Raw genomic sequence first — 21,191 nt, forward strand, 5'->3', positions numbered from 1 at the left:
TGGACATTTTCTGCTCTTGCCTCCAGATCTTGCAGAATCAGGTCGTTCCATGTCTCGATCGGTGGCCATTACGTCCAAAATTGCTTTAGATAGCTCATCACAATCTAATTCTCCGATCACCGGCTCATCCTCTGGAATCTAGGTTATTCCAAGTACTGCATGACCATGCAAATTAACAAGACAATCATTGTTAGTTATAGCACGCTTCGGCCTCCACTCTTTTCTGGCCCGAAGCTGATAGCGCAAGTCCTCCCTATTAAATTTTGACCTTCCAGCAAAAACTCCTTCCTAATTCTCGGTCTGCTGCCCCCTAGCCTGACTTTCGTGGTCGCAGCCTGCTACCCCTCATCTTGATCTCCATGGAAAAGGCGAGCGGCGAAGCATTTTTGTCTATTCTCCTATTTTGGGTCCTAGTAGGAGGTCGCATCACCTGCTCATTCTGGTTCCTGGTCCAACTTTCATTGTTTGGCCTTATCGAAAAAGCGGGTATGATGTGGTGTAATTACCACTTGATCCACTGACGTCACTCGCCAGACCTTGCCGCCCTTTTTTAAGCTCACTTCTACGACCGTGTTAGTGGGGAAAAGTCTTTCCCACACTGAACTCCTTCTCGGGTGTTTGATTAACCTTCCGAGCCTCTCGAACACTGGTTCAGGGGCCTATAAAGTCGAAGTTTATACCAGTCATTATTCATGTATTCTCCTCCGCATTGAGGAGTGAATCGGCTGACATGCTCGATGGTGGATCGGGAATCTTCCATTGAGAACAACATTAATTCGGGGATCTAAGCATTGCGTGGCAGCGGATGATCCAAGGGAATGTACTCTGGGAATGGTCTTTGGTAGTGTGACCTTTTTGGTAAGCGGATAGGGTCACTATAAATCCTCCGAATTGCATCCTCAATCGCTTAAGGATTTATGGTGGCGGCACTTCTGCTTGTCCCCTAGGCTATTCAGGAGCTATCTGAGTAGGCGGCGGATTGTGCCTTTCCGACTGCGGGAAGACCTGATGAACAAGTCTCCGTTATAGGAAACAAGCTCGACGGCCCTCCGTAGCTTCTCTAAACACTGAGGTCTACTACAATAGTGGATTTCCGAGGGCTGATTGAGAAGAATATTTATAGGTTTATTGCACCCTGGAACCAACAGAAAATCGATCTTCCCTAGCAGCTCTCTGTCCCCAGTGTATCAGGATGGTGTTGGGACTGGTCTCTCTAGTTTCCAAGTCATTCCAAAAGACTTTGAGACAAATGAAGGTGTTGGAATCATTGTCGGCCCTGCCCCCCAGGTATTGAAAGTCTTTTTTCCGGCCATTGAGTTTCTTTGAAGGCCCGGAGTGGGGATTGAGGTGCTGAAAGTAGTTCTAGCAAATAAGGAATTGTTTTTCTTATGTGGAGCTCATGGGATTGAGCCGAAGGTCATCCCAAATCCGTCGGTTGAAGGTAGCCTAGAGAAGGCCTGCCCGGCCAACGCCCAAGATTCTCTAGCCTTCTGGATGGTGATCGGAGGTCCTCCAGATCCGGCACCCCTACCGAACAGAGTAACATGACCATACTTAATGCCTCGGAGGTCGGATCTACTGCAAAGCTAGTTGTAAGGCCCACGGAAAGCAAGACCTCTGGCTGGCTGGAATTGACCACCGGACCTTGCCTTTTCGAGTAACTTCCTCCAAAAGTAACGCAAACTCATTCCGAATAACGGTTTTCAGAAAGTCAGTAATATATCGTGGTAGTTCCAGGGCGGATCTGTGAAGGGACGACCGAATTTCCCCACTAATCTACTATTGAAAGACGTTGACTGGAAGGCTAATGATTAGATTTGGCTTTCCAACAACCGCGGAAGACTCGTTGCATGGGGCAAGTAATCACCGACGATTTTTCTTTTTTTTGAAATATCCATAGTTGTCGGCGATGCCAGTTTTCTCCTCCCAAGTTGCATGCAAAATTCGCGAGACGTCGGCGTCCCACCAGACATGCCAATTCTGTTATCGTAAAAAAGTCGCCATCGACGGCTTAATCCAAAAAACCTGTCGGAATTGATTTATAGTTTTTGGAAACAAATTGTTATCTGATTTCTATAAAAACTATAAAAATAAATGATTGATTAATTAATTATTTATTTATTTCATTAAAAAAAATTATTTAAGATATCTTATAATTTTTATTTGTATAAAATTGAATTAATTTAAGTCTTTATTTACAATCAAATATCAATTTTAATAAGGAACGTGCTTCATGCAAACTTTACCTTAATACAAGTGAATAAAATTTTACACAATAAATAAAACTTATGTGCATTTTTACTAAAAATTTTAAAAAATTATTATATAATTACCTTATTTGTAATAAGGACAACACAATGCTATTTTTCTATCACTCACATACAAAAATAATAAAATAAAATTATAAATTTTTATTATTAACTAATTAAATCGGTAACAAATCAAATCTGTCCATTGTTAAAGGAGTACTATTTTTTAAAACTATGTCACATGTTTTGTGCAATACTATTGGTTTCAATTTTTTTATTTTTTCTGGTGACCGCCCCCGCCTAGAATTGCCTCACATTTGCCGTCCCTCGTTTCCCTCCGCCGCTGCTGCCCTTCGTGTTCAATAGTGCACCCGCGGCTCATCGAGAACTTCGCCGCATAATCAGGAGAGGCGGAGTTTCATTTCCTGGAAGAATGGAGAGCGAAGGGAAGAAGAGGGAAACAAGAAATCGGATAGCTTTGACCGGAGCAGCTGCCGTTGCGACCGTGGCAGTCACCTGCGCCATCGCCGCACTGAGCGCCCACATCAGGAATCGCAGGAGAAAAGGTGCGTAACTGCACGGCGGGCGCCCACCCCGTGCGCGTTAGTTTTTTGGTGTTGAAGTCGGGGATTTTATTTCATTCTCTCCTTTGTTCTCTTGTAGTGGTGGAGGCAAGTTTTTCCATTTATTAGATGCTGAGTTTTGTGTATTGTGAGCTTCTCGTGTCTTTAGAAATTTTGGGAAAAATCTTGGCTGTTGAGAGTGCTTGATTTATTTACTCTTGGAGGCAGTGTATGATGTTGTTGTCTTCTATTTTTCAGTTCGAGTGAACTTATATACTTTAGGATCTGATATGGATTTCCATTTTGGAAAATCGGGTCGTCATTTTGAGTTTCAGTGCCTTCGGGATCAAGTGTGCGGATAAATATGTCTTCATCTGAGATACTGAGGTTAGCAGATCACATTATTGCAAAATCTAAGGAGGTTCATGATAAAGTGGCTGCAGTTCCGCTTGACAAGGTAATGTAGTATTCTTGGGTTAACGTTGATAAGGATAAACGAATGTTAAGTCATGACAGCGCTGTCTTTTCTTTACTTCTATCTTTTCACTTTCTTTGGTGTAGTATTGACTTAATTTCCATTTTTGGTAACTAAGCTTTGCCTCATCGTTGTTGTTCGCATTATAATGTGAAATTTGACTCATCAGAGTAAAATTTATATGTGGGCTTTATGATGAGTTTCTGTTCCATATATCCCATCCTCAATTTTATGAAATGCTATACTTTTAGGTTGTTAATTGGTGTTTGCTCTTGGATCTAAAAGAAACTAAAATGTTGATGGGATCCTTACCGGAATGGAACTCTAACATAAATTTTGTATTTTATTGAATTATGCATTCTTCCCATCCTCTTGGAATTACAAGATAGTATACTGGATATTTCTTTAGTTATTAACTAGGAAAATTCTATGGGTTTGTACCCATGCAAAGTATAGGACTTTTCTTCTCTCAGATGTAGCATGTAGAGATTGATTGCTTTATTTTTAATATGACTGGTGAGTTCTCAAAGTAGGTTCTCTGTGGTTCAACATGCAGAGTATGGTTAAAGAATGTCTAATCTTTTTCAATATTTTCTAGTATCCAAAAAGTTTAAAATCTATGCTAGATGCTCTAATGTAGGTATATGTCTCAGGTATCGTATGCCAATACTATACTACCATTGGCTGAATTAGAAGCACATCAATTTCCACTGTTACAGTCTTGTGCATTCCCCAAACTGGTATCTGTTTCTGAAGATATTCGTAAAGCAAGCATGGAGGCAGAACGGAGAATTGATGCTCATTTCTCTGCATGCAGGTTCAGTTTTTATCCCCGTCCGTTTCATCTCTGATGAATATGTTATAGAACATTGATTGCCCAGTAATTCATATTAACAAGGAGGATATTCACAATATAATGTTTTTGTAAACCACATAACCTTAGAGAACTAAACACTCCTCAAACTAGTAAGTATGCCTGGAAGCTGAATTGAATCTGATAAAAGAATAAATTTTCAATATGGATTAGAAGTACCATTGGTTGCCACAATATGCACATGGTTGAATTACCAATGGGTTTCAAAAGGATTTTTGATGGTTATCTAGTCATTAATGGTGCTGTTGATATTGATTAATAATTCTGCAAGGGGAAGGCAATTTACATTGCCATCGTCTTCTAGTGAGAAATCTGTATGAGAGACAACCAACAGATAGAAGTGTAAAATGATTCCTGGACACAATTAAGTATATAAACTCTTCTAGGAGCATTGGAATTTGCTAGGTCTTTTATGATATACTTTATTGTAGCATAAGCAAGATGCAGTCTAAGATTGTTAAACAGACTAGCTTGTCTGACAAATTTGGAAAATTCCTGATTGTATGTTGCAAAAGTTTTGGTTGCTGTCTTATAGTACATATTATGATTTAGAGTACTAACCTTTTATTAGTGAATCTTTATATTACCTTTTTAATGAAAATCATGCAGTAAGAGAGAAGATGTTTACCGTGTTATTAAAGCTTTTGCTGCACGGGGGGATGGGTTGAGCTCGGAAGTCAAGCGATTTGCACAATATTTGGTATGAACCTGCATATAATAGTGCTATATAGATTGTTTTATGCTTTGTCTATTGGTTTCTTTACTGACAAAAACTTTTTTTTTTTTTTGGCTGTTTTTGATCCCCGGTATTATATATAGTTCTTCCCTTTAATATATATATATATATATTAATTAAATTTTTTTATTGCTAGATCAACAATATTTGAATTATTTTTCTTTCTAGATTTATGTCATATATATATGCATGCATTTATTTGTTGCATAAGTGAGTAATTAATCAGTAACATATTTTTCTAATTGCAATTATGTTTGAATCCTTTACTAGAATATATCCACATTTTTGGAAGATTGATTTGCATAGACTAAGATTAGTGCCTTGTTTAACTTCTAACTTAGCGGATTATGTAGCTCCTATTCAATAATCCTCGTGTATCTCGAGATTGAACGTCTATCAAATAAAGATCCTATCTAGTCCACATCGGAAGCCAATAATGTCCATATGACGATGATTCTTATATAGTAGATCTTGTCCAGGAGACCCTTTGATATGCCATAGAATGCGAACGGCAACTTCCTAGTGGGTGGTACGTGGTGATTGAAGAAATTGACTGACCACGCTGACTACATATGAAATATTGGGATGAGTAACGGTAAGATAGTTCAATATACCGACTAATCATCGATAACGACCAATATCTTTTAAAGGTTCCCCTTAATCCGGAAGAAGATTACAGTTAGCATCCATAGGAGAGTCGACAGACTTACATTATGTTATGCGTGCTTCTTCCAACATATTCTTAACATATTTCCTTTGTGAAAGAACAAAGCAATTAGTTGAGGAAACAATGTCAATGCCAATAAAATATCTAAGAGGTCCTATCAACATAGACAATGAGATATAAGAGGATGATCAAATTTAAATCCAGTCATTCCAAACTTTGTATAGTAGCACTAAACTGTCCAAATCAAACATGAGGTGATTGCTTTAAGCTATATAGAGAACGACGAAGCTTGTACACAAGCCTAGGCTCTCCTTGAGCAACAAAACTAGGTGGTTGTTTCATATAAATATCCTTTTGGAGATAGAGGACATATTGGCCACATGTGAAAAATTGTCAGTCTAGTCCTAACATAGACTTGTGTGAAGTCTTTGGCCCCCAAACAAGCCTTAAGGCGATCAAGGTTGCCATCCGTGCCAACTTTAATGGCATAAACCCGACGATACGCAATGGTAGGTTAATTGGGAGGTAATGAACAAGATTCCAAGTACGATTAGCATCTAAGGTAGCCATTTCGTCCACAATGGTCTATCTTCATCTGGGATGAAAGAGAGTTTCCTAGACAGACTTAGAAAATATATAGATCTCAAAGTAGTCATGAAACTATAAAAGAGAGAAGACAAACCATGATCGCTTAAAAAGTTATAAAGAAAATGAAGATTACGAGTAGTATGTGTACCACGACGTGGAGCCAAAGGAGAAGAGGCGACGGATGTTGAAGAGGGAGGGACCGGCGGTGAGTCAGAGACCACAGAGGGTATTGTAGGGTTAGAATGGAAAGAGGAAGGACATGGACAATGATGATAAACCTGAAGAATAGGGGAGGTAATAAGGGAATCGGAGGAAGGGAGATGGAGGACCATAGGAACATGAGAATTGGAAGAAGAAAGACAATAAAAAAAGGGAGATGACTCAAAGAATATGACATCAGCTTTTATCAAGCTCTATTACACCGTTGTATGATGATGTTTATGCTCGTCTACTTCGTTTTGCCTTTATATCTTCTTTAGACTCCACTTCCACGGTAGGAGACTTAGCCTTGTTGTCTACTCTTGCAAGTAAGGAGGTCACCAACAACTAACGTACTACTAGAGGTGGTGGCCCTTGTCCTCATTGTACTATTGCAACGGGTTAGGACATGCTAATGAAAGATGTTACAAATTGCGTTGGTGCCCAACTCAGTTAATATCACCTGTATTATTTTACCTCTTCTTTCCGTTGATTCCTCTCAGTCTATGGTGATCATTGGATAAGGTCGCCAACAATTGACGTACTACTAGAGGTGGTGGCCTTCGTCCTTGTTGTACTCGTTGCAACGGGTGGGTACTGTTAAGACGGGGATCCGGGGTTCCAACTTAAAACCAATTGGTTGTAAGTGGAATAGCCCTTCACCCCTTGTAAGGTCGGGGAATCCCAACATTACATCCAATGTGGTATATTTAACACTCTCCCCTCGAGATGATAATCTCGAAAATCTATACAGGATCAATACCCAATACGGGCATCATGGCTCTGATACCATGTTAAGACGGGGATCCGGGGCCGATCATCCTCTTCCTCATGTTTGTATTGATTCTTATTTACATCCTATTTTTACCAGCTTCATCAATTGTTACATGTTATGGAATCAAACCACTCTTTTATATAGGAACGGTATTCATTTTTGTATAAAGTGGTTTCTAATTTATTTTCTCTTTTGCAGGATTTCTCATCATTGTTTGATTTTATAGGCCATATGTCATCAATCAAGGCCATAAATATATCCCCTTGCATGTGAGGAAGTGTGTTGGTTGACTCCCGTAAAAATATAAATAAATAAATAATGTATATCCCTGTTAGATGGTTATTTACATCATCTAATGGTTCAAATGCATTGCTTTAGGACCTTTCTTCTTGAACTCAAATTCGAAACCTTTCAAACTATACAAAATTTCCATGCCTATGTTGATACACATTTTCAATCCTCAATCTCTTTTATACATTGTGATAAGGGTAGGGAATTTAATAAATCTTTTGCTTGCAATTTCTTCTTTGCACACGCACCCACTTTAGTTTCTTCTGCCTTCACATCTTGTAAAAATTGGCAAAGTCGAGTGCATCATCCTCACCACCAACATCATGTGTTTCCTACTCTTTCAAGCTGCCCTCACTCTTTTAAGACATAGGCATTACACAACCACATACATTTTGAATTGAATACTAAGCACAGTCCTTAGCAAGACTTTATGAGTCCTTGTTTGGCTCTCGGCCAAACTATTCACACGCGGGTAGGGATGGTTTGGTAAACTATAACAAAAGTTTCATGTTGTATGGTATATTGTACCTTAATTTTTGACATGCTAAATGGTATACCGACAGTGTACCGGAAAGTTTGGTATATGGCAAAGTTTTATATCAATACCATACATATAATTTTAGTATACCATAAAATTTTATGTATACTTGAAAGGTATATTGAAAAAATCATGTATATATACATATCGGAATGATATGGTAAACCATACATTAGAAAATTGTATGCTAATACCATACTTAAAGTCTTGCTAATTTTCGCTATAATAAGCTCGGTATACTGAATTTTTTTTTATTTATCATTCCCTCGTATGCATGTCTTTGGGCTTTTGTTGTTTACCAAACCTCTCATCCACAACCAACCACAAAGTAGCAGTAAGTTCCATCGAGTGCATTTTTCTTGGTTCTCCAACCAATCAAAAAGGTTACTATTGCCTTGACTTGTCCTCAAACTGTATCATCATCTTCAGGCATGTAATTATTTACGAAAATAAAGTTCCAAACACGTTTCACTTGTTTCTATATGTTCCTTGATGAATTGGATGATGATGCACAAGCCATACCACCTCTGCAGCTTCTTGTTGTCCTGGTGCCTCCCATTGTCACATCAGCGCCACTGGAAGGCCCTCCCATCCACGACTCCACCTATAGGCTGTATGGCCACTGGTTACCCATTACCTCTCTTGTGGGCACACCGAGCCCCCTTGCCCTGAAGACAAATCTGGAGGTCTGCAGGTGTATGGCTGCCTACGCATTCATATCTCACAAGAGCCAAGCATCATAAAATGAGTACACCTAGTTCTTCACTAATTCTGTGCATGCCTCGCCTTGCGCTCTGCCTGCCACCTTAGCTCTACCATAGCATCCATCTGTCATGTAGGTGTATTCCTGCCAGCAATGTGCATGACCTTTTGCTGTAGCCACCATGGGCCTGGGCTTTACATAAATGACTTGGTTTCTGCGCCTAGTGATGGTGCATTCGATGGCTCATTCCACTATCCGATGGAACACATCACTCTAGTGGTGAGCCATCACTCGATGCAAACTTGAGGCAAGGATGGCATTCGGTTTCTCTGGCTTCCTTGCCTACATGACCTTGATAGTGAACATATCTCTTTGAAATAGACATACCATTGTGCCCTCGCTGATCTGATGAGTTCAACGTTCTTATGATCAAATAGATTTGGGATCTTGTCAAGAGAATTTTGAGGTACATGAAAAGCATGTTGGGGCATGTCCTTCAATTGTACTGTGCTCTAAAATTGACTCCATTGTCTACTCAACGCTGATTGGGCTGTGACTGTCGTGATACATGCTGCTCCATTTCTGGTCTCAGCAGCACACAATATCTCCCTCTAGTGCTGAAACCAAGCACTGTGGAGTGGCCAATACTGTTGCAAAAGCTGGTTGGCTCTGTCAGTTTCTTGCTGAACTTCACCAACCTCTCAAGAAAGGCTACAGTTGTCTACTGTGACAACATCAGTGTTGTCTACCTCTCCACTAATCTGGTGCAACATCAATGCACCAAACATGTGGAGATCAATCCACACTTTATTTGCAAGTGCTTAGCACTTTGAGCTATCGACGTGCTTCACGTTCCAACCTCCCTTTAGTATTCGGATGTCTTCAGCAAGCGGATGCTGACTACCATCTTCACTGTTTTATGGTCTAGTCTAAATGCCCACTCTTCTCCTGACTGACACTATGGCGGGCTGTTGACATGCATTACCTTTATGGAAAATCAATTTTGCATTGTCTAACCTTTAGTATTAATTTGCTCCTAGATTAGTGCCTCAGTTAACTCATCAATTAGTGTTTTATTTAGCTCCTATTCAATTTTGTAATTAAATAGCTGCCTAACCTGTACACCATGTACTCCATATATGCCTAGACATCAATAAGAATCATCAAATCGGAATATTCTCAATCATTTCCCCCTTTATTCCTCATTTCACAACTTATATTAATTTCTGCTTATAAAATACTCAATTATATTTATATGGAAGTACAATAGATGTGATTATTATTCACCAGGTAGAAGTTGACTCAAATTGGTTTTTGAAAGTAGCAACTAGCAAGCACACTTTTAGGGTGTGATTTGTGGTTGTCTATATGAATTTGAGTTTCTAGATGCATTGATAATTTCCTGAAGTGCATTAAAGGAGTTGCAGGTTAGGACTGCTGTTTGAAGGCAAAGGAAACTCTTTAGATATTTTACTACAGCGATGTAGGTTGGAGTGAATGTGTACTATATCTGTCAGCTGGTAACTTAATCTCCTAATAGAACGAGAAAGAAAGAGTGTTTGCAAGGTCTAGTATTGATACAGAATATTGTGCCACCACTTTAGCAACTTATGAGCTTTTATGGTTTGGGCATATTAGTAGTCATCATCTCAGGGCAGATCATCTAATTGGTTTTTTACTCACTCCAATCTTTACAATGACGTTACTTTGTTACATTATTTGATGGACTATGCCTTATGATCTGTGTCAAAGAATGTACTTAAAACCAAATGACAACTGAATACATGCCTGGTGACTGGTCCAGGAAAGGGCTTTTGGTTTTTCTTTTTAACCTTGTTTCTTGTCATAGTAAATTGTTATTAGCCAAGTGCATATTTGTAAAAAGTAGTTACAGGTTCAAGACTTTGCTGTTTCTTCTTGTCATAGAAAAGTGTTATTAGCCAAGTGTATATTTGTAACAAGTAGTGACAGGTTCAAGACTTTGAACGGAATGGAATGAGTCTGACTTCAAGCAAGAGGGAGGAATTAGAGAGGCTGAGGGCACAAATAGATGAGCTGAGTATGCGATACATCCGAAATTTGAATGATGATAGCAAATTTCTTCTCTTGCGTGATGAAGAGCTACTTGGTTTACCCACAGAGTTCCTCAAGGTTAGGAATTGTCGTCTATTTTTTCAACCCATAACAACCTACTGTGTTTCAGTTGATGCCCTTATTCTTTTACTTGATATTTGGATTCATCTCTTGGCAAGAGACTGCTGCTTTATCAGAAACTTTAGTCTTAGAAAATATTATCCACTAAGCCATTTCTACTTTCTCCACTCTAAATCTGGTTTTCTGCAACACTCTTGTTGCTAGATAACTACATGGACTGCATGTTACTGCTTCTTGGTGTAGCTAACGACATTTTTATGTTTGTTTCAGAGTTTGGAGAAGGCTGACAATGCTAAATTCAAGATATTGTTGAGGAGCCATCAGATTTCACCTATCCTGGAGCTATGTAAGGTATAATTCTTATGAATATTGCATTTTCACTATTTGTTTTAAGCAGCAAAATTTTATCAATCACTTTACATAGTTGTATGATGTCATATAATTATTCAGGAGAAATTCATGCAGTAGCAGTGATTTTAAGTGTTAACTGTCTTTTTAAGGTCTTTGAATCGACTGGGAACTTCAACAGTCAACCTTAGAAGTTGGTATTTTATAATTTTCAAATCAGAACTAAATATAAGTTGTGATTGATTTGTTGGGAATAATATATACATACACACATACATGCATTATGTGCTCCCTGGTCTGTGTATTCTCTTAAATATAAAGTTGTGCCAAATTTTTGTGCTTCACTTATTGTTTGTTTTTATGAAGGTTGGATCGACCAGGAAGTCTGTAGCCATGGCTTACGGAAAGAGATGCGAAGTGAATCTTTCTGTATTAGAAAAGCTAGTGAGCTTCAATCCCATCTATATAATGTTACTTATAACATTACATATAATGATTATTACATTTGCAGTTTCATTGACTCTCTGTTGCCATCTTCTGTCAAAAAAATTTAATCTTCTGTTTATAAATTTTTTTTATGGGAGATGTTTTGTAGTTAGACACATTGCAATTTTCATTATTTTTCTTTTGTTCATTTGTGTGTGCATATAGATATATATAGCCTCATACTCATATTCAGTTATCTGTGTGCATGTAATCATTAATCTTTAAGTAGTATGACTTTGTGCAAGTTACAACTTACAAGTCCCATTGCTCACATTTCTGGGTGAATGTATGATTACAAATTTAACTTCATTGTTGTTTGATAATATCTTGCCCTTCGGTTCAGGTTCAGCTGCGTCATAAACTTGCCAGATTGCTTGGCTACATGAATTATGCAGACTATGCCATTGATCATAGAATGGCAAACTCATCTGCAAAGGTTTGTCCTGATTTGTATCTGTAATTTACCAGTAGATATCTTCATATTGTGGGATATTGACTCAACTATGCCTCTAAATACCTTTTTTAAATAAATATGTTTAGAAAGTATTCATAATCTAATTTAAAAAACCACAATTGCAACCCTGTTTAACCATATGTTTGTGCTTAATGTCAGTCAGTAATGGTTGATTAGAGTTAATAAATGTTTATATTTTCTCAGGTTTTTGAGTTCTTAGAGAAGATATCTGGAAGTTTGACTGACCTTGCATCCAAGGAACTTTCTCTGTTAATGGAAATGAAGGTTGGCATGGTTATTTCCTATTTTCAAGTGCTATTAGAAAGCCTTCTTTATGTGTAGTCCTCATTTTACTTTCCTTAATAATTAATTGTATTGTTGGTGGTTAAGAGGAAAGAAGGGGGAGAAATTCAATTTGGAAGTGAAGATATGCCATACTATGTCAAGAGGATCAAGGAACAGCAGCTTGATTTGGATTTTGGACTTTTGAAACATTACTTTCCAATCAATTTAGTTTTATCTGGAATCTTTAAAATATGTCAAGATCTATTTGGTAAGTTTGTGCTAATTTTCAGAATTGCGTGCCTCTGTTGACTGTGTTCCTATGGTGTCTTATACTCATAAATCTTAAAATTTTCTTAATGCAGGCCTGAGATTTGATGAAATATTAGATGCAGAGGTTTGGCATCAAGATGTGAAACTTTTTTCGGTTTTTGACTTGGGAACTTGTGAACTCATGGGTCATTTTTATCTCGATTTATACACCAGGTTTTTTTCAATTCCCGCAACCCACCCCCGCAATAAGTTTACCTGGATGAGTGTGAATACTGAATAAATATCACTATATCCTGCCATTAGCTAAATTGCACTGATGTTTCAAAAACAGGGAAGGAAAATATGGCCACACCTGTGTTGTTGCTCTTCAAAATGGTTCATGGATTAACAACATCAGACAGGTGATTTTATCATATTACTTTCATCATCTCTAGATTTCTTACATTTCTTTTCTATCTTTTCTTTTAGATAGAGAAGTAAATACATCAAAATCAAATTATTTAATGAACGGATTTTCTCATTAGGATTCATTTTATATCATAATTAATTTCTCCTGCTCAATTATAACAGATATCAAAATGGCTCATTTGATATTTGACAATGCTGTCCATTTACGGTGCATAATGATACTTTAAATTTAAAGGATAGGATTGGTTAACATGTGCTCAACTCTATTTTTTGTAAGAGATAATTTTATTTAGAAAAGAGAGATACTGCAAAGCCTTAGGGCTGTTAGGAAAGGAAGAAACTAATTACATGGAGGTGAGAAAAGTCTCATTCAACCATTATTCTAGGAAGAGGGTTGAGATGGCTTAGTAGAACTGCTTTAAGAATGTGCATGATAGCTAGACTTTTTTGTTACATTTGTGTACTCGATGCCAATATATTTGGAGAAAATGAATAGAAAATTGCCGTGGTGTGATAACTAATGTAATACCAACAAGACCTGGTTTTCCAATTTAATCATTTGTTATATATATATGATATAGAAATATAATTTGGTACAAATAAATTTATGTATGATGTATAAACAGAATTCATACAAAATGGCCAAAATTTGGAATAGTGATCCCATCTCATCTTCTAAATAAACCTGCCTAATTTGTATTTCCAAGTATAATCCTATCTGGTTATGCTTGTAAATAATATGTTTAACGTTAATAATGCAACACTCCTTTGCCTGTGGCTGTAAATTATTTGTTAAAAATGGTTCTTATGTGGCTGGAATGTGTCCCACACTATGTCCTTTTGCTTGCCTGTGGTTCTACACCAACGTGCTAGATCTGCAACTCTGTATATTTATTGTGTTCCTTGTCGACTTTCAGTTTTTTGGTTAATAACAAGAAGTTGAATTTTCAGATTCCAGTTGCTTTACTTATTTCCCAATTGCAAAAGGAAGTTGATGGGAGTCCTGGGTTGCTAAGATTCTCTGAAGTAGTGAATTTATTCCACGAGTTTGGTCATGTGGTATGTTTAACTCTTACTAAATCCATATTCAGCAAATTACAAAAAGTTTTATAGTTTGTTCTTTTCGGAAGTGATTGCTTTATTGTGGCATTCAGTAACTCATGGACTTTTGGGTAATCTGGTCACTTTACTACTTTGCAAGTTCTTTCCTAGTTCTTCATGTGTTTTAGTCAATGTGGTTAGAAATATCAAGAGATAGCATGTGACATGAGAAAGCTTTTTACTAACAAATCAGTCCTTGAATTCAGGTCCAGCATATTTGCAATCGTGCACGGTTTGCTAGATTTTCTGGCTTACGCTTGGATTCTGATTTTGTTGAAATCCCGTCCTTGTTATTAGAAAATTGGTACTTCCAATGCTTTCTCTTGTAATTGCAGTGTAAACTTCTATAAGACTTATTATAATGCAATTCTGTTCTTAGGTGTTATGAAAGCGACTCTCTTAAACTGATCTCTGGTTTTTATCAGGTATTCATGTTTGCTGAGCTTTCTTTTTCTACACCTAGCACAAGTCATGTTCTATTTGGCCCAGATGGACAGATACAATGTGGCTTTAACTCTCCTCGAACACCTTTTGATTTCAGGATATCACTAAGCCGATTGATGATGAGATGTGTAGATCGCTTAAGAGATGGCGGTTTTCATTCTCTGCACTGAAACTGAAACAAGAAATTCTTTATTGTAAGCATTTCTTGGGAACTGAAACTGTCATTTTCTTTTTCTTCTATTGTGACTGTAGTTGTCTGTGCCCAAAAAGAACTTCTGGATATTTCAAATTTCACGTTATGGCCCTTTCTCATTTTTTTCAGCAATGAAAGGCGTTGGCTGTCCTGACATGCTTACTACTCATGTTTTTAGGTCTTTTTGATCAGATCATACATTCCACAGAAAATGTTGACATGGTCGGATTGTTTAAGCATCTCCATTCCAAGGTATTCTTTGCTTTTGATTTTTTCCACATTTGTCAATGGATGCTTATGTTAAGCTCTTTAATGGCAGGTTATGCTGGGATTACCGATGCTTGACGGACTAAATCCGGCTTCATGTTTTCCTAATGCTGCCATTGGCTTTGAGGCCACTTGCTACAGTCGGTTATGGAGTGAGGTCTAGTTACTGTTCTGATATGTATTTTATTTTACAGTAACAAAATCTTACTGCAAAATGGGAATAACTAAAACTATATCTGACATTCTTGACTAGAATACACTAATTTCTACTATAGGTTTTTGCTGTTGATCTATTTGCCACAAAGTTCCGTGACGACATATTCAACCAGAATACTGGCATGCATTTCAGGAACAAGGTATACTATTGGAGAGACATATCTACATATTGAGTTGAACACATGCTCTTCATCAATTATTGTCGTCAAATGAACTGTTTGTGCAAAATATCAAAAATCCATGTAAAAATGAAAATTTTACAAGCTTGCTCGAACATGTTATTTGGGGATGACAGGTATTGGCTGCCGGAGCTGCAAAGGATCCTTTGGAGATACTTTCTGATTTCCTCGGAAGGGAACCATCGATTCAAGCCTTTCTAGAAAGCCGAGCTCATTCCATCTAGAATGAAAACAGCACGGTATTCTCTAACCGCTTGATTCTTGCAGAATTTCCAGTCACATGCTACATGTGACCTTGGGGAACACTACCACCGCCTGTGATGGAACTGTATAACAGCTGCAGTAAAGTGTAACGAGGTAATGTATACATTTACTTGCCTTGTGTATAATCATTGTTAATAAGAGTAGTTTTGGACAAGGCTTTGTTCATGCGTCATTGATATTGGTTTGCATTGGAGAGAACAATGATGTTGGCTTTTAGGTATCTCTGTGGAACCTTAGGACCTAAGTTACCCCTTGTTTGTGTTAGACATTGTCCAAGCCTTTCCTCGACTGAGCTTACAAGTTGGTCCAGTCACTTGGGTTGTTCACAAATTGTCCCTTGATTATGTTTTGAGAACCAATCCTTGAGCTTAGGTGTGGGTATGTATGATTTACCCAACTTCGTAACGCATCAAAATTTTTAGTATGATAATTTTTTTATATCAATATTATACCGAAAATTCGATAAACTAAAAAAATTAATATACCAAAATTCGGTAAGATAAATATATATATATATACCGTACTGTATCAATAATCGGATTTTTGGTATATACTGATATATTGAATATCAAAATGATATACTACTTTCGTCTACCGCCAATCTATTCATTTGCATTTGACGTCATTGTTTTTAACATTAAAAATATTTTGTTATTTGTATAATTTTTTATACAAAAATCATTACATTAGTATTATAAGACATTAATAAAATTATGTCATTTTTTCTTGATTTGTACTATGTTTTTTTATATAATAATTAATATTTAAATATTAATATGAAAAAAATAAATGGATAAATTGGCGGTGGACGGATGTACTACAATATTTTTGGTATATACTTAAATACGGGTTTTTCATTATATATTAAAAATATCAATTTATATATTATGATATCGTATTGTACCGAAATTTTTGATATATATAGAATTTTTTATAGGTTATTTTGGTGTTTAAGTATTTTTTTCCCACCCCTACTTGAGCAGAACCTGTGTATCACTCATTTTTCTTGCTGTCTTACTACGACATTTCGGGTGTGTTTGTTTGGGGGATTGGATTTTAAATTCACTATTCATCCTATTTTTTCCCCTTAAAAATATCAAATCAAACATCTATTTTTCATTTTTTATATTATACTAAAAATTAATTTTACATTAAAAACATTACATCAACACCTATTTATATTACATCATACAATTATTCAAATTCAAAATTTTTACTATTCAAATTTCAACTCAAAATCCAAACCCCGAACAAAAACATGTCTCCTTCGTTTTCTAATAATCCCCTCAATTATTTGCCCATTTACCATTTTGTTTTACATGCTATACTATTCACTCAATCAATGGCTATTTTTTACCTGTTCCACATTTTCTTGACAGATTTACTGTTTTTTGTGCAAAACTTGCACACTTTTGGGACACCAGGGGTGTGTTTGGTTGTGGGTTTTAGTTTTTGGGTTTGAATTTTTGAATAGTAAAATGTTGAATTTCAATAGTTGTTTGATGTAATATAAATAGAGGTTGATGTGATATTTTAAATGCAAAATAAATTTGTAGTATAATATAAAAAAAAAAAGTAATTGTTTGATGTGATATTTTGAAGGTAAAAAAAAATCTGACAGTAAAAACCTATGGTAAAACCTATGAAAGAATACAACCTAATATATTTCTAGCATTCTCATTCTAAGTCATGGAGATGCATAGATACAGGTTCATCCTCCCTTTGCTCATCTTATCCTCATCCTTAAATTGCTTGTTTGATACACCCAAAAACAAGCCAGCTCGACCATTCAGAAAAGTGCTTTGTGGATTGAAAATGGCTCAAGAAAACTATGGAGATTCTTGATTAATGGCTTCTCCTTGGACAACTTCCCCTGTCTGAGTTGCAAATAGTTTGCAAAATCATTGAGAAAAATAACAGGATTACAAGAGAATAACACCTGTGGAATGTCTAGCCAAATGGGCTTATGATTCAATACTCAGTTTTTGACATTCTTTACCCTTGGGACCAAGGTTGTCATGGCGCCCTTTTGCGGCGCGGCGCCTGTGAACCGCCATGGCGACAAAATGGCGAACACGGCGCACATGTATAAAAACTTATATATATTATATGTTATAAGAAACTAATGCCTATAATTATTAATTTTATAGTAACATATCAAGAAAATACAAAATAACTAACAAATAAAAATAAATAATTAGTTTGAAATTTTAAAATAAATAATAGTGTAATAACACTTTCCAAAATAATAAAGTAGATAACAAATTTACAAATATAAGAAATAGTGAAAAAAGAACTCTACGATAGAATGATGCGGTTATTAGCGACTAGACCAGAGGAGAGAGGAGAGATATATGAAAGGGAGGAGCTGCACAAAGCAGCGGACATTAGCGATTAGATCAGAGAGCAGTGGAGAGAGATGACAAGGGGAGAGAAAGGATAAGAAGTTAAGGGTTCAATTTCAAAGTTGATGTCGATGCGATTTTGGAGTTTGGGTTGGGCTTCGAAGGCTCTCGGCTAGCCTTCCCAATGCCATGGCATCGGCGTTGAGGCGTTGCCACGGCGTTGCTAAAGCATCTCCAAACAACATTCTTTAATAAGGCGAGGCGAAGAGTTGTGGCGCCCCTAAAAAGCCGCCATGGCGACTCCATGACAACAATGCTTGGGACTGTTGGATTTCTTCTTTTGGTGGGAAGATAAGTAGGGAGGCATCCTCATTTGGGGGTCACAACCTGACTTGTCCACATGTCATTCACATATTTTTCTACGTGTTATAAATTTATGGTGTCAGCAATTCCATCTTTGAGGACTATTTCTATTATAGTTATGTGACTAATTCGACATAGAGTTAAGATATGATCCTAAAATAATAAAGATGGCCATAACTAAAAAAAATATTTTCTCCTAGCACGGTGTTTAAGAAATAATAGTATTTTAATTATAGTGGGTAATTAAAAGTAGTGTAATGATATTTTTGTCCTTGCTTTTTTGTATAAAAATAATGATGCGATGTAAAATGAGAATATTTGTGAAAAAAAATAAGATATTTAATAAAATATTTACTGTCCCAAAATAGAAATATATATATACCTAGTATTTTTCTTTTTATTAATTTGTTATTGATAGCAAGTTCATAAACTCACATATTTAATAAATTAATTTATATTTAAAGTAAAATATTGTTTCATATATTAATTGTAAATACTAAATAGTATGGTACTTTTAATAAAAAAAATCTTATTACATAATGATGATTAGGATGCTGGTTAGGACTAATAAGAATAACTATTGGACAAATCTTTAACTTAAAGCCTTCTGTTTAATCGAGTCTATAAATGCGATTGTACTAACAAAATTTATAGCAAATAATATAATATAGACACATAACACATAATTAATACTAATTAAATAATACTTGAGGACAACACATAGATAATACTCCCTCCGTCTCACATACCATGTTCACGTTGCTGTTTCTGTTCGTCCCACGTATTATGTCACTTTCCTTTTTTGGAAAATGATTACACTTTATTTTAAACTTTTTAATTTTATTTTTTTTTTAAATTTTAATTAAACTAATTAGTTATCTTAATATTAATTTATAATTATTTATATAATCGGATAATTATTTTCACTAATACATTCTTAATTATCTACTAATTACACCCCTCCTAAAATACCGTGTCTATAGTGTAGCAGATACTATACGCAAAAGTCAAAATGTACCATTAAACTACTCCTTCCGTCCCATATAATTTGTCCATATTTTCTATTTTCGTCCGTCCCACGTAACTTGTCATTTCCTTTTTCAGAAATATGATTATCCACTTTAATCACATTTTAAGTTTTAAATTTTAGAATTTTTTTAATCTTAATTAAATTATTTATTTATTTTAATCTTAATCTATAATTATTTTTACTAAATAATAATTATTTCTACTAACTTCTTAATTATCTACTAATTATACTTTACGTAAATTCCCGTATCTACAGTAACACATCCAAAATATATGGGACGGCGGGAGTAATAATTTGCATCATCTATTAATGTATCCATTTTATTACTTCAAATCGCCTATAGTCAATACATTGCAAACTAGGCCCGACATATAAATCACACTAGGAACTATATGTCCCAGGTGACCTGAGGCTTCAATTTTATTAAACATGGATTCAAGACACTAATAAACTCGTACATTTCATCGAAATTTACAATTATATCGATTTTTTTATCAATTGTACTTTCGAAGGCATTTTAGTTAATATATTGATACATACTACTAACGCACGTAACATACTAATCTTTTCTGATCTACGTACATCAACAAAATCAATGCATACATTTTGGATGGAGTATATTTTACTACTAATGCGTTTATAACTTATTATAATATATAAATTACATTTAAAAATATAAAATATCTAGTAAGATAAAAATGTATATCTTTTTTAATTTGGTGTTTTAGTTATATTTTTAAATTTTATTTTTTAGTATAATGTATAAATAAAAATTTTAAATACCATTTTACTTCAAATTAATGGAACATACTCTAAATACATTTTACAATACCAAAATAAATAGCCTCTTAAGTTTTTGGTAATAGAAAAGAAAATATTAATATTTTATTGTTTAATAAAAGTGTGTGAAATATTTAGCAGTTATGTTCTTTATACTTTATATATAAAATTGATTGTATAATACATTTTAATATTATCATGTGTTATTATTTTTTCTTAAATACGAACGAACATACTTTTGAATAGAACAAATAAAAATTGTTGATAGCTATGCGAGGCCTAATCCAACAAAGTTTATGATAATATTGAAAGTTGGTTCACTTTTCAGTCTGGTCTATCGGACTCGGTCCAAAATTTATAACCCAAACTCAAACCCTTAATGTTAAGCCCAATCTATTTTGTTAGTTATAAAATTAATTTAGGAGGAATTAGAACTGGTGTGAGAGCTTGGGGATATTTTAGAAAAGACAAAATTGCCCATAACTCCCTTAAAGTTTCGAAATTCAGCGTAAATCCCTTATTTACTTTACAAATTGCATGGAGCTCCTTTATACTTTAAAAAACATTGCATGAAACCACTTTGTAGTTTCAAAACTCAGTGTAAATCTCTACTTTACTTAAAAAAAAAATTGCATGACGCCCATTTATACTTTAAAAATTATTACATGAAACCCCTCACCATGCAAAAAATATGGATAGGAAATTATCATCCAATCACACAACAGAGGTTTCATGGGGGTGGGGTTTCATGCAATATTTTTGAAAATATAGGGGAGTGCCATGCAATTTTTAAAGTATAGGGTATAGAGAAATTTTACGCAAAATTTCGAAATCACAGGAGAATTGTGAGCAATTTTACCTTTAGAAAATGTGTTAGTTTAGGTGAGAGACATATATCCTTAGTCTAAGAGCACCCGCTACGAGCATCATCAAGTTGGATTGTTCAT

The 21,191-nt window shown here is 35.6% G+C and overlaps 1 protein-coding gene across 1 annotated transcript; it reads left to right on the forward strand.

Moving 5' to 3' along the window:
• The first annotated feature begins 2,511 nt into the window (after positions 1-2,511).
• Positions 2,512-16,131, forward strand: LOC127241511 (probable thimet oligopeptidase). Its single transcript, XM_051260604.1, has 20 exons — positions 2,512-2,815; positions 3,148-3,269; positions 3,941-4,104; positions 4,771-4,861; positions 10,629-10,808; positions 11,082-11,162; positions 11,526-11,603; positions 11,989-12,081; positions 12,304-12,384; positions 12,490-12,652; positions 12,747-12,867; positions 12,986-13,055; positions 14,014-14,121; positions 14,370-14,467; positions 14,543-14,588; positions 14,705-14,801; positions 14,979-15,052; positions 15,120-15,224; positions 15,343-15,423; positions 15,579-16,131. Exons 1-20 carry the CDS (start codon positions 2,683-2,685, stop codon positions 15,684-15,686), a joined length of 2,094 nt encoding a protein of 697 aa, XP_051116561.1. The 5' UTR covers positions 2,512-2,682; the 3' UTR covers positions 15,687-16,131.
• Positions 16,132-21,191: the final 5,060 nt, after the last annotated feature.

Source organism: Andrographis paniculata, unplaced genomic scaffold, assembly GCF_009805555.1.
Source record: "Andrographis paniculata isolate CXL003 unplaced genomic scaffold, ASM980555v1 Contig82END, whole genome shotgun sequence".
NCBI classification, from domain to species: Eukaryota; Viridiplantae; Streptophyta; class Magnoliopsida; order Lamiales; family Acanthaceae; genus Andrographis; species Andrographis paniculata.